Raw genomic sequence first — 14,568 nt, 5'->3', positions numbered from 1 at the left:
TTTTGTGTTTAAATATATATAAAGATCTAGAAACAATGTCGTATGTAGTAAGGTATTATCGTATTATCATACAAATAACATCGTTTTGATTTTTTTTTTTTTAAAAAAAATCTTTTAAAAAGCGGTTAGCGGTTATTAGAGTTATTAACTAATAACCGCCGATTAACCGCCTAGGTGATTAGCGAATTTTACTAACCGTCTAGATAGTTACGGTTAGCGATTTTAACCAATAACCACTAATGTAACTGTTTTTCACCCCACCAAGTATGAGATCTTTGTCCGAGCAAGGACCCCACTTGTAGGACCCTTTGCGCAGGCAAGGGCTCAAACAGCGAGCTCTTCTCCCAATCCTTATTGTTATTATCTTTCTCACCTTTTCTCTAGGCAAAGAATAATAACTATTTTATCCATTTAAGTTGCTCTTTCTCTTAGCCAAACTTTGACAAGGGCCATTGTTTCACAGAAGTAGAGATACTCTTGTAAATCAAGATCAAACTAGAAGGATAAAAACAAAGAAATGTCCAAGTTTTGAAACACAGCAGAAGCCAGAAGGGATACATACTTACAAGCCAAAAACTCTCTAAAGAAGAAGAAGAAGCATTATTATTATTATGGAATGGTAGCTAGAAGACTATGGATGGACAGCTTTTGCCATGCCAAAAGCGGCTGCAGAAGCAATGGCTCCAATGAGAGCAGTTTGCAAGGCACTGATGATGGGCTTATTCCCTGTGAAGTAGCCCTTGGCGTAGCCGAAGATTAGCAATGCCACTAAGGTCACCGCAACAGAAGCAACCACAGCATCTCTAGCCCTTGGAATGAACATATAAGGAGCCAGCGGCACAAATCCACCCAAGATGTAAGCAATTGCGATTGTAAGTGCACTCTGTAGTGCTCTCCTTGGATCAGGTTTCTCTAATCCAAGTTCAAACCTGCATTAATCAAAAGGGTTTTTCGTGTTTTTTATTTTGTTGTGAGCACGTTTAATACTTGTTACGAGAAAACATATTTAGCGGTATTAAAAAAAAAAAATAGTTTAATGAAAAATTCAAGAGTATAACGTTATCTTAGTTATATAACAATCATATAACAATTTACTAAATAATATTATTTTCTAATAATATATGCTAGGCCTAACTAGACGGGTCTCAATCTGACCCTAAACTTGGGTGATTTAGTAGTACACTATTTGATTGGACTGGACGCTACCTAAACTTTTTTATTTTTATTGTTTTCCTTTTTTTGAGGTTGTAAGTAAGTATAACCCCAGGCCAAGGATGATGATGATGATTGATGAACATCTCTCTCTTGTTGGTTTTCTTTCTTTGGTTTAAAGCATGGCAGATTGTCCTGACCACCCACTTTAGTTATAAGGGAACCTTTAGTAACTAATTACTAAAATAAGACCAAATATGAAAGGTAAATGGATAAATATACGCCTAAACTTTCTTTTAATGCCTTAAAAGAAGGGAAAGTAAAAAAGGATGTTGTAATCAAACGGCCTCAACTCAACTCAACTCCCCTTTCCTCTCTCCAATATTGAATAAAAATTAAAAAAAAAAAAAAAAGAAAAAAAAAGAAAAGAATAGAAGGACAGTTTTTTTATTCAAATTGAATTAGAAAAATTTTCTTCAATCTAGTCTATAAAGTGATATGTGTTTTTTTTTTTAATAACATGTGAGATGCAAATGAGTTTTTAATAAAATTTATTTCAACTGTGTCCTTGCTATTAAGGAAAACATGTACATCTTATATGTTAAGAAACACATGTCACATTTATAAATTAAATTTAAGAAAAGTTTTCCAACTCAACTTAAAAGAAAACTTTGTCCATAAAATAAAAGAACTCAACTCAAGTCGACATCATTATTCCTCCACTTTATTTTAAACTGGGGTCCAGACCACATGGGCTTGGCCACATTTCAAAAGTAAAATCAACTTTTAAGCAACATTACAAAACCAAAAGTTCCTTTTCTTGTATTCGGTCATCACAGAATTTCAGTGGAACCGTTCTTTCCAATCTAGCTAGCCTACCCAAAAAAACAATTGTCAATAAATATGAATCAACTTTCAGAGCACATCCTCTGATCTTCCCTTTAATTTCCCCACCTACCTCTTAACCCTCAGTGCCAAAGTCTTCAAAACCAACCAATACGGTGAATCTAATAGTTTTATCAATGAGTATGTTATTTATTAAATATTTTGTTAAAAAGAGAAAAATTATTTAGTGCGAAGAATTATATTATTTTTTGATATTTTAAACTGAAATGTTTATTTTCTATTAAAGGATGCAAATTATTAATTATCCGATGTATACCACAACCTAATTGTAATTATTCTCATGAACTTTAGATATACGATAAAGCAATTGTAATTGCCGAGTTGTCATGCCTAAACAGATATAACAGGTATGGCAAATAAAGAGGATATGATAATGATATAGTCCTCAAAGTTCGGATATTCTTGAATCTAAATTTTCAATCTTCTTCTCAATTCCTTTGTTATAACTTATACACCCAAAAAAAAAACTTACTTCATCATGAAATCAACCCATGCCTGGGGCTTCTTCCTGAGAGCGTTCACAACTGGCCCGTATTCATGGGGCTCTATCCCATACTGTGCCAGTATCTCCGCCACCTCCGCCGCCTCTACAATTTTATAATCAAACAATTTTGCTTTCATAAATCACACAGATTCTTCCCGACACTTTTAATGGAGGAAAAAAACATTAATTTGTAAAAGAAATGAATTAAACAAAAAAGTTGGGACCTGTATCAGGAACCGCAACTATTTCTTCTTCCTCTCTCCTCAGCTCCCTCACGTAGAGATCAGCTTCGCTTTTCGCCGCAAGATATCTGCACAAATGCCGATGCACCCACTTGAAATACATAAATTTAATGAAACTTTTTTTCTTTTTTCTTCTTCTTTATTTTGTCTTTCTTGTTTGTTGAAGTTAATTGCCCTACATTTTCTGAGTAACCAAGCAGGTAGTGGGAAAGTTAGAAACAGTAATATAAAATACTGATCATTCGGAGATGATTATATATATATATATATGATCACCCGCCAAGTCCCATGGAGATAGCGCCGGCGGCGACTTCTGCGATGCCGGCAGTGAGGATGATGGAGGACGTGGCATTGGCGCCGGACAAGCCAGCGGCCAGGGCGAATGGCACGGTGAGCCCGTCCGAAACGCCGATGATGATGTCACGGACGATCTCGCCGGCAGTGAAGTGCTTCTCTTTGTGCTGGTTGAGCAGCCTTTGCTTCTCGGGTTCAAGCGCTCTTCGTTCTTCGCTGGCGGCCATTGAAGAAGCTGTGGTTTGAGCTTGAGAGAGAAGAGAAAGCGTTAGATTAATGAGGTTGTCTGTATGCGTATAAATTCAACAAAGGAGGAGGGTTTGCCGTTTCCGTTGTGTGGCCCGCCGTGTGGGGAAAGATTCCAGACACGGGAGAGATGCGGTTGCGCGTGATCTTATTTGGCCTATTTGCTGTGCCAACACTGTCGTATGTTTCTTCCTTTAAGAGGAAAAAAACAGAAGAAGATATTTTGGGTTGGAGTTGGGCTCTTGTGTTGTGTCGGGGTTGTTTGCGACCTGTCGCCGTTACAAAATGCTCAATTTTTTTTATTTATTTTTGGATTTTATCAAAACATTTGGACTCTTTGATATTTTCAAAAGTTATTCACACTATACGTACATTTTGTCTGTCTGTCGTGTATGCTGACAGATTCTTTACTCTTTCCAATATGGGCTGTTTTGTTGGTAGGCTCAGGAACATCTTGAATCTTGATCCAATATACTTAACCCATTTATCCTCGAAAAATGTTAGGCTTATAAATACATTTTACAAAAAAAAATTAACAAATTGATGTGACATAATATGATTAAATTTTTTTAAATTTGAATTTATCTCATATTTAATCATGTTGTGCCACATTAATTTGTAAAATGTGTTTATAAGCCTAGTAGTCCTTTTTATTCCCATGTCAAAAGGACTCTAAATGCTAGAAAAGAAAAAAAAAAGTGCCATACAAGATTACTAGCTGTTTGTTAAAAACTATGTTTATGGTGTTTAATTTTTGGAAAAAAATTACATTTAATCCTTAGGGTTTTAGTTGATTTGAATTTAATTTTTGAATTTCTAATTTTAAGAATAAGGTTCTTTGGTTTTATTCAAGTTTTCAAATAAATCACTTTGTTACCTTATTGTCAAAGTTAACGATTTTCTCATTTTATATGTTAGTCGTCAATGTTTATGTCGTCAACCTAATATCAATGCCACATCAGCAAATGCCATGTTGATTAAGAAAAAAATAAAAAATGAAAGAGTCAAGTCTCCTCTTGAGGCCTAAGGCTAAAAGCCTAAAATCAATTGATCTCAACTCCTTTGTCATTAAACTTTTAGGCCCCGTTTGGTTTACAAAATATGTATTTCATTAGAAAAATGAATAGGTATTACTAGAAATAGAAGATGTTAAAATTGAATAATTATTCAAATTCTTTACTTTGATAGCAACACATATTTCATAATTGGAATTAAACTAAAATTATTGAAAAACCTATTTATTTCTAATTTTTTCAAAACTCAAATTAAAAAAAAAAAAAGGTTGAACGTGTGGTGGCCGGCCACCCCCAGAGGACTTCGTCGTGGCCCCGGAATCTCACCAGAGGTGGTCTTGGCCACCCCCGGTGGCCGGCCACCCATTGGGCTACCCACATGGTTTTTATTTTTTTATTATTATTTTTAAGTTTTAGAAAAACAAAAACCTGATAACAAAATTAACTTTTGACCCAACCCTTCATGCCCCCCCTTTTTTTTTTTTAAGTACTCCATGTCCTGTTTTATGAATGGAACATGTATTATTTGGTTCAAAGACCATTGGCAAGCACCGAGTGAGACCAATAATTTTTTTATTCGTCATGCATCATTTTGCTTTCTGCTAAGAGCCTAAGACGTTGAATAGAATGAATTATATATGTAGGAATACACCAATAAAAAGTCTTTTTCATTTATTTTTGGAATATTATTTTCAGTTTTTTAAATACAACAATGACGGAAAACAGAAAAATGTAATTAGAACACCTCTGATTTTGATGCATGGTTTCCACAAGGTAAATGACACAATATTTTTTTTATATTACTTTCTAATGTAATTAATAAGGTACAATTCTTTTTTCTTCTCATATTATCTGGTCTTTGCCTTTTGCTTTACCTTAACGATATAATTTTAAGATAAATGCTATTTAGTATTGTTTTATCTTTCTTCTTCATCATTATTTAAAAAATAAATAAAAAAATTAACCATTAGATTTGTAGAACTTACACAAGTAAATACTAATACAATGCATACACATAGTACCGATGCATTTTAATATAGCCTATAGGTTGCCTTGACGTGGTGATAGCTCTAATACTAGATATAAATATTGAGTAGAAACCACCTTTAAAAATCGGCTTATAAGAAGAGAGTGCTCAAGAGTTTATGTATATTTAAACCATGTATGAAACTTACGATCGTATCATAAGCATTGATATTGGGGTATATTTTGTTTCTCTAAAAGTTTAACGCCAAGGAGGTCATATCGATTGGCTTTATGCGTATAGAGTTGGGTCTTTTGTATGTTTCTCTTTCTTATGTTGATGACATAGTATTTGTTGACATGACATTGATACTAGGGGAGCTTACATAGACGCCAAATGAGACACATACACTAGATAATAAACCGTTAATTTTAACAATAAAGTGATATACGATATCTATTTGAAATTTAGGCAAAACATAAAGGCCTTAATCTTAAAATTGGAAATACAATGACTAAATCCAAATCAAATAAAAATTTAGGGGCTAAATATAATTTTTTTTTTTCCCCTTAATTTTTCTTCTCAAAACAAAAATATTAATAAACAACTCAAACTCAAAATACTTTTAAAAACACAAAAGCAAAGGGAACACTTTTTTAAACAAAAAAAAAAATACCTCTCAAAATAAACTAACAAGCCGAGTTAGCGTTTTTGGCTTTTGTGTCATTTTCTCTTTTTATTAGTAAAGAATATTATATTCGTCATTTAACCCCTCAATTTTCATAGATGATGTGGACGCCTAGAATAATTTTTCCCAAGTTAAACAATACTTGGGCACGCTACTCTTATAATTTGACCTTTAAATATATTATTGGGAAAAATACACACTCCCCTTTAAACTATTGCTCCAATGTCAATGTCTCCCTAAGGCCAACCAAAAGCCAAAAATGATTATAAACAAAATTGAATAAGATAAAAATATCCTTATAACTTAGAAAACAAAAACATAAAGGAAAAAATATAAATTTTTTTTAAAAAAAATCTCAAAATTGGTTTTTTTTAATATATTTTTAAAACTAAAAAAATGAAAAATTATAAAATTTTGAAAAAAAAAAAAAAGTTTTTCTTCTTTTTTTAATTTTTTTAATATTTATTTTTTTTTTAAAACAAAAAATAATTTGAAGAGTTTTTTAATTTTATTAAGGGTATTTTTATTCTTAGGGGGACACTGGAATTTGTTGATAGTTTAAAGGGGACATTGACACAATTAGTTGTTTTGGGAGACATTGACAATATAGTGATAGTTTGAGAGAAGCATATACACTTTTCCCTATATTATTCTATAATTTGTAGTGAAAATATATAAAGCATAAGCCGGAGTAGTGAATTAATTAAAACATGATGAAAATACACTTTTATTTTCCAAAGTATTACCACCTTAGCATTTTTACCTTCCAAGTTTAAAAAGTTACACTTAAACTCTACAAAAATATCAAATTGCGACACTTCACACCTTCTATAATCGTTTTGGTTTGTTTGAATGAAAATCACATCATACGCACTCGACATTTTAGCACTAAATCACCAGTTATCCCAAAAGCTTAAGCTTATAGAAAAAAAAAAATAATAATAATAATCACTTAATCATTATTTTAATAGTCCAGACTAAGCACATTGAGGTGAATTATCATTTTATTTGGGAGAAGGTATTGAATATATTTCAACAATTAATTAGGTTGCCGATGTGCATAGAGTAATGATATAAGGGAGACTAGAGTCATTCCAAATGTGATGTAGCTTTTAAAATTACCATTGAATTTGAGATGGTCATTGCTAAATTTTCATCTATTAATGATTTTAAAAACCACATCACATTTGGAAAGAATCTTTGAGGATTCTAGTCTTCCTTAAATTAATACTCTTACAAAATATCAAATTTGGGTTTGGTCCATTTTTTTTATCTTGTTAATTTGGAGCCCAATTTTAAACATCATTCAATCACGGACTATGGGCTCCTTTGTTTGGAGGCCTGCTAAGCTCGTTTAATTCATTCACTCAATTCAGGCCATTGTTCTTAGGCTCATTAAAAAGTTTTTGGGATATATATATAACAAAAAAAAAAAAAAAAAAATTGCAATTTTGGCCCAAATGACATGAAAAAAAAAATCAGGAATAAAGAATAATCTAAAACAGGAAAATATGCACTTAGACAAAAATGAATATATATATATATTTGACTATTTCTCTGACTTCACTTTAACTTTAAGTGATCCACAGATCTTAAAAGCGTTAACTTTGAACATTAAAACAACAGGTTATGATATGTTAGAAGGAAGCCAACCTTTAGCATTAATTTATAGATTTTATTACAAGTCAATGAAAAAATCTTAATGTTCATGCTCTTGTTAAAAGTCCCAAAGATAAAACTTTACTAATACAAACACATTCTTGTGAAGTAAACATTAGAGTACCAAAATCAGTAGTTTGGTCTGAAATAGAACTCCTATCAGAATGTCTATTAGAAAATGAAAACGTTTCAATAAAAACAGAAAATATAGCATTTGATCCTTTGAAGTTTACAAAGATTGGTTCTTTTGAAGGGTGACTTGCTTTTGTTATAGTTTTATCTTCTTTTTCCCACTGAGTTAACATGTTTAATTTTTTATTTTCATAAATTTTGATAAATTCAAAGAATTTTATATGTAACTTATGTTTGTTCATGAATTTTTCCCATTCTACAAAAATTTTTATTTTTTGTTCTTTTGTATATTTTGAAACTTATATATATATATATATATATATATATATATATATATATATATATATATATATTTACATTCTTGGTGGGTGTAGTTTTTTTTTTTTTTTATCGAGGGTTGGAGGTTTAAAGTTAATGGTTTACTTATAGTCATTAATTGTTGGTGTAAAGGAAGTTCTTCTATATCTGTTTATGTAAGGGAATTTTGCCATTCTTCTTCAAAATTTTCTTGATTAGCTATATAACATGGGGAGCTTATTTGTGATTCTATCTTTATATCTTTTAACTTTAAATTTTTATCTCTTCTTAAACATTCAGTATAAACAGATGAAAAGGTAGAATTTCTTCGGCTTGTTGGTGTATCTTGGAAAGCTGTTTCTTTTATCATGAAGGGTGGTTTGTTGAGTTTTGGTCTGTCAAAACTTAACCTAACACTACCATCTAATTATTGTTGTAAACAGTTTAGATCAAATGTTGTATTTTTTTGTTTTTGTTGGAATATTTTCATTTTCTAATAGCCATTCTAATGGGAGTTCTATTTCAGACCAAACTACTGATTTTGGTACTCTAATGTTTGCTTCACAAGAATGTGTCTGTATTAGTAAAGTTTTATCTTTGGGACTTTTAACAGGAGCATGAACATTAAGATTTGTTTTCATTGACTTGTAATAAAATCTATAAATTAATGCTAAAGGTTGGCTTCTTTCTAACATATCATAACCTGCTGTTTTAATGTTCAAAGTTAAAGCTTTTAAGATCTGTGGATTACTTAAACTTAAAGTGAAGTCAGGAAAACAGTCAAAATGAATTGGTCATTTATGAAAACTAGATTCAACGACTCCTAACATGCTAGTGCTGTAATCTTTATGTCTTGCATCTTTTAAACACAAAAGTACATATGCATTGATTCCTAGATGAACTAGGGGTTTTACAACAACTTGGATTAATGCTATGTATAAAGTAATTGACATGTATCATGATGTTTATTTAAAGCATAGACTTGTTCAACTGTTTTTACGCTATAATCATTACTAAATGACAATGGTGAAAAACTTGATTTGTAAATTTCTTTGGTTGGGACCTTGGGTATGTTCCAATCATGTGAATCTATATTCACTTCAGGAATGCTATATTCTTCTTCATTAACTATATAAGGTAAAGAAGGTAAACTAGATCTATAGCTTATAGAAGAAGTGGATCTAAACAATCTAGACATCATTCAAAATATTTGTTAAGAACAAGACAACAAAATTGAAGACTTTCTACTTTCCAAATGCTTCTCTTTAACGGGTCTTTAAGTGTTCTGGAATAGCTATTTGTGTGTCCTACTATGTGTCCTCCCGACTTACAAGCCTACCCGGCCTAATTGCGCTGATGGCACATTGACAGCATAAAGCGTACATCACATAGAACTCAAAGGTTTTGCTAAAGATAACATCTGAAAATATACTTGTTTTACAATTTTGTTTTCTGGAATTAACAAATATATGAACGAATATCAAGATGAACAGTTCAAACAAACTTGGCTTTGATACCAGGAGGGGACTCGCAGAACGAGTTAACATAAGCGGAAGAATTAAAGACATAGTGATGTATTTAAACAGAGTCTATTTGTAAGATTCTAGGCTGAATATGAACAGCATATCTAAAAGGATACACAAAGATATAAATATAAAATGTTGAAGATACTTCAATTGGAACCATAAATTTAAGAATATACATAATGAAAATAGGATATATGAAAATAAGTACTTATGAAAATATGGTGCTGTAAAATTAGCTTGAAGAAGCTTTCATTGAATAAAACATTCTGTAATACATGGATGAAACTTTGACATATATTTTTGTGAGATTTCACTGATGATCAGAGAGGGAGAAAAGAAAAGACTATTATGAAATCTGGAAGAATTGAATTGATGATACATGAGCTGAGGATGCTATAAATAAAAAGATAAAAAGTTGAACATTGTAGATGAACAGTGACTTGTCGGGATGAACAGTGCTGTGAACAATGCTAGCCGACATGAGTAGTGATGAACAGTATTGGCCGACATGAATAGTGATGAACAGTGCTGACCAATAGAATAGTGCTGAACAGTAATGGCCGATAAACAGTAATGACCGCCAAAATAATGATGAACAGTGCTTGCTGTATTTGGGCTTTTCAAACTTCAATCTTCACCAAGATCGTAAGGGTCTTGGGCTTCTTGGTAAAGAGGCTGTACTTGGTTTGTTGAAAAGGAGGACGAAGATGTTCTCCTTGGTCTTCAATCCCTTCAGCTTTAAGGAGAAGGCTTCTGCAAAGATCTTTGAGGTCTTCTTTACATTGGACTTGAGCCATGGCTGCAGCAATTTCTGTCTGTAAATGGCTTTGAACTATGAAGGATGGGAATTCTCTCTATATTGAGGAAAGTATTTTCTGAATGTTGAATTTGTCCCACCAGCGGACATATCTGTTTCTTTTGCAAATTCCTTGATCAATGGCATAATCCCACTTTAAAAGCCATGGGATTTTATATTTCTTTGCCATATCGAGCAAGAAGAGAAATTGACTTTCTGCTTCATTAACTTTGTAGGCTATAAAAAACTGGTTTAATGCATCTGCAAGCTCTGGGGGTAAAATCTCAGGGGTAATCCCATGATTTTGCCACCATCTGTTGAACCATAAAGGGAGCTGATTGTTGAAGTTGTTAACAAAACAAAGATACCAGGAGTGACTGTTATTATTGTTTTGATAAAGAAGTACTTTTGACCATGCTTCAATGTAATCAAAGTAGCTGTATTAAACTTGATGGCCCTGTAGGACATTGAGATCAGATGGGTGGTTACCCCATTCTTTTGCTAAAATAATATTTGTGATGTACATTTTATCAAAGATTATTCTTTTCTGTTCTGGATTAAATTTTTCTGGGATTGAGTCTTTGGTAATTGATGATGTTTGGAGTAAAATGTCTCTGTAGAAATTAATGGATTTAGATGGGTGAAATGGAATGAAATTCCATTTAGGAGGAAAATAATTTTTTACAAGATCCAAAGGATTCTTGAGGTGACGCTGATCATGTTTTACAAAGAACAGGTTTTCTGTATAGGTTTTTTGGACAAACCTAGATCTATTGATATGGGTAATTGGTTGGTTGGTATAGAATTTTTGCTACTGTATGAATTTTGAATAGTTTTGTTGGGTAGGGATAATGGTTGATGTAGGACATTCTACCAACTGGTAAGGGTCCGGGTGGCTTGGAGATGCTAAAGTTGATGAAAAAGTAGGTCTTAAAGAACCAAGAACCCGAAACTTATTCAACATGTTAATGGGTGAACATGTGTCATAGGGGTTTACATTTCCTGGGCTCAGGATTATATGATGACTTGGTTGTGACTTGATTGAAGGTGTTTTATTTTTGTTTTTACTTGATTGTGGCTTTTCAGCCATCTTTTCCTTGCAAAAATTCACGAGTGAGGAAATCAAGTATAGAATTTTGATCTCCCTTGATGTATTCAATTTCAAAATAAAAAATACTTAAAATTGATTGCCATCTAGCAAAAATCTGTTTGATTGCTATGTTTTGAACATCTTTTTCTAAAACATGTTTTGCACTTTTGCAATCAACTTGAATTAAGAATTTTTGGTTTAACAAATCACTTTGAAACTTTGAGATGCATAGTACTATAGATAAAATCTCTTTTTTAATAGTACTATAATTACTTTGTGCTGAATTCCAAATTCCTGAATGGAAACAAACAATTTGTTTAGGAGAATTTGGAGAGATTTTCTGTTTGAGAATACCCCCATATCTAATGTTGGAGGCGTCCGTTTCTACAATTTTGAAAGCTTTTACTTCAGGAATGCCAAGACAAGGCAAAGTCTTCACATATTTTTTAACTTCTTGCACAATTGAAGTATGAAGATCAGTCAAAGGTAGAGGGTTACTTTTGAGACGATCATATAATGGTTTACAATGTTTTCTAAGGTTTTAGTAAAAATCAGCAGCATAATTTAAAGATCCTAGGAACCTTTGAAGCTGGTTTTTATCACGGATGACATCAGGAAATTTGTTTGCAAATTGAATGGCCCAATCAATGGGTTTAACCATTCCTTGACTGATGTTGAATCCTAGAAATCTTATTTTTATTTGAAACAAGTTGTTTTTTGTAGCTAAAACAACTAAACCACTAACTTTGATGATACTAAGAAACGAATGAAGATGTTCCTAGTGTTCATCAATTGACTTTGAAAATATGAGGACATCATCTATATAAACAATTGAGAAATGTGCTATAGGGTCAAAGATTTCATTCACGATGTTTTGAAATTCGCTTGGGGCATTTTTTAACCTGAAGGGCATAACATTCCATTCATAGTGGCCAAATGGTATAACAAATGCTATTTTGTATCTATCTTGTTCATGAATTTGGATTTGCCAAAATCATCTCTTCATATAAATTTTTTAAAAAACATTGGCTTGACTTATTCTGTTTATCAGGTCTTTTTTGTTTGGCATAGGATATCTTATCCACTCTAAAACTTTATTAAGAGGTTTGTAATTTATTACTAATCATGGAGCTCCTCTTTCTAATTCTACATTTTTCTGTACGTAAAAGGCTGAACAAAACCAAGGAGACTTGCCTTTTCTAATTATTGCTTTGTTAAGCAATTCTTTAATCTCGGTTTTACAAAGTTCCATTAAGTCTTGACTAATTTTTATGGGTTTAGCGTTAGTAGGAATATTTCTTTCACTGAAGTCTTTTACGTAAGGGAGCTTTACAATATGTTTTTTTCCTATGTCAAAAGGCATTGGGGAGATCAGAACAGACTTCATTTTGTATTTTTTTCTTTGAATCTTTCAATTTTCTGTAAGAGGATATCACTTGATAGCTGTTCGTCAATTCTTTTGTTTTTAATTTCTTCTTTTATGGAGTTCAAATACTTGCTCTTATTCTGTAAAATGTTAATTGTTTTAAAAATCGAAACATCTTTTAACATATTGATGTCTTTAGCATGGGGTTTTTTAAAGAATTTAAATTTTACTTTCTCTCATAAGACTTCTGTGGTAATTCCTTTGTGATCTATAGTAAAATGATACAAAAGACATAAAAAGGGATTTTCTAGTACGACCTTTGAATCAGGCATGTTTTTTATTAAGATGAATGAAGTTTTGAAACAAACATTATCTTGACAGACATGTGCTTTAGACAACTTGTAATCTATCTGCATTTTACTGCCATTGGGTGATGATAAATGTTATGTAGTTTTTTAATAATATTTAGTAGGTATCATACCTTCTTGGATACAGTTTAAATCTGCACTTGAGTCTATCGAAGCTATAACTTCAAACTCGAACTCGTTGTTAATAATGATTGTTACTCTAGAGTTCCATTTTTGAAAAAGGATTCTATCAATTATGTTTAAGTATTTTTCATCTGTAGTTTCTTTGAATATCAGACTTTTGGTTGAAGATTTTGTAGATTTATCGTCTTCTGAGTCTCGTTCACTTTTAGATTGACTCTGTTCAGAAATTTTTTTTATTAATATTTAAAATCATTACTTCTTGTTCCAACTCTTTATTTTTGGCTTTTAAATATTTTATTTCTATTTTGATTTGATTGACTTCATGTTGTAAGTCTTGGATGGTTACTTCCCTTTGTTTTGATTTAAATCTGTTGAGGATTTTATCAATACTAATTTATGGTTCTGTAATTTTTGTTGGTCCATTTTTTGTTTCATTTTTTATTAAATTACTCTTGAATTTTTTAAGGTATTTGACTTTAATTTCTGAGTCTTCTATTCCTTCTACTAAATCGATTAGCATTTCTTCATGTTTACTTAATACACTTATCTTAAGTTTTGTTTTACAACATGAATCTTTACAACCTAGTTCTATTTCTGGATTACTAGAATTTTGACTTGACTCATAATCTGTTGAGGTGTTAAAAATTTCATCCTCATTTTCACTAGAATTTGAACTTCTGAGTTCTAGGATTTTATACAAATCTTCTTTCTCTTTACTGGAAATTTTCAATTGTTTGATTTTATCTTTTACTTTGCACTCATTTTTGTAATGACCTATCTTTTCACATTTGAAGCATTTTACTTTCTTTTTGTCATATTTTTCGTTTTTGGGTTTTTTGTAATATTTTCTTGCTGTTTTATTTCAGAACACTCTTTTCTCTTCTCCCTCTTTGATCATCAGTGAAATTTCACAAAAATGCATGTCAGAGTTTCATCCATGTATTACAGAATGTTTCATTCAATGAAAGCTTCTTCAAGCTAATTTTACAGCATCATATTTTCGTAAGTACTTATTTTCATATATGCTATTTTCATTATATATATTTTTAAATTTATGGTTCCAATTGAAGTATCTTCAACATTTCATATTCATATTTATGTTTATATCTTTGTGTATCTATCTAGATATTTTGTTCATATTCAACCTAGAATCTTACAAGCAGTCTATGTTTATATATATACAAGTTGTTAGGTTTTTAGTGTTGGAAAATTCAATGTCAAG

At 31.5% G+C, this 14,568-nt stretch overlaps 1 protein-coding gene across 1 annotated transcript; it reads right to left on the bottom strand.

Annotated features, from left to right (window-relative positions):
• Nucleotides 1-472: 472 nt before the first annotated feature.
• Nucleotides 473-3,541, bottom strand: LOC132180085 (vacuolar iron transporter 1-like). The gene is made up of 4 exons (XM_059592931.1): nt 3,061-3,541; nt 2,767-2,852; nt 2,531-2,645; nt 473-929 (listed from the first exon to the last, which is right to left on the bottom strand). The coding sequence occupies exons 1-4, from the start codon at nt 3,303-3,305 to the stop codon at nt 632-634; spliced, it is 744 nt and encodes a 247-aa protein (XP_059448914.1). The 5' UTR covers nt 3,306-3,541; the 3' UTR covers nt 473-631.
• Between the last annotated feature and the right edge of the window lie 11,027 nt (nt 3,542-14,568).

The sequence above is a fragment of the Corylus avellana genome, chromosome ca4, assembly GCF_901000735.1.
Source record: "Corylus avellana chromosome ca4, CavTom2PMs-1.0".
Classification (NCBI taxonomy): domain Eukaryota; kingdom Viridiplantae; phylum Streptophyta; class Magnoliopsida; order Fagales; family Betulaceae; genus Corylus; species Corylus avellana.
The sequence above is the reverse complement of the archived record's forward strand: the minus strand, read 5'-3'. Positions and strand labels throughout refer to the sequence as shown.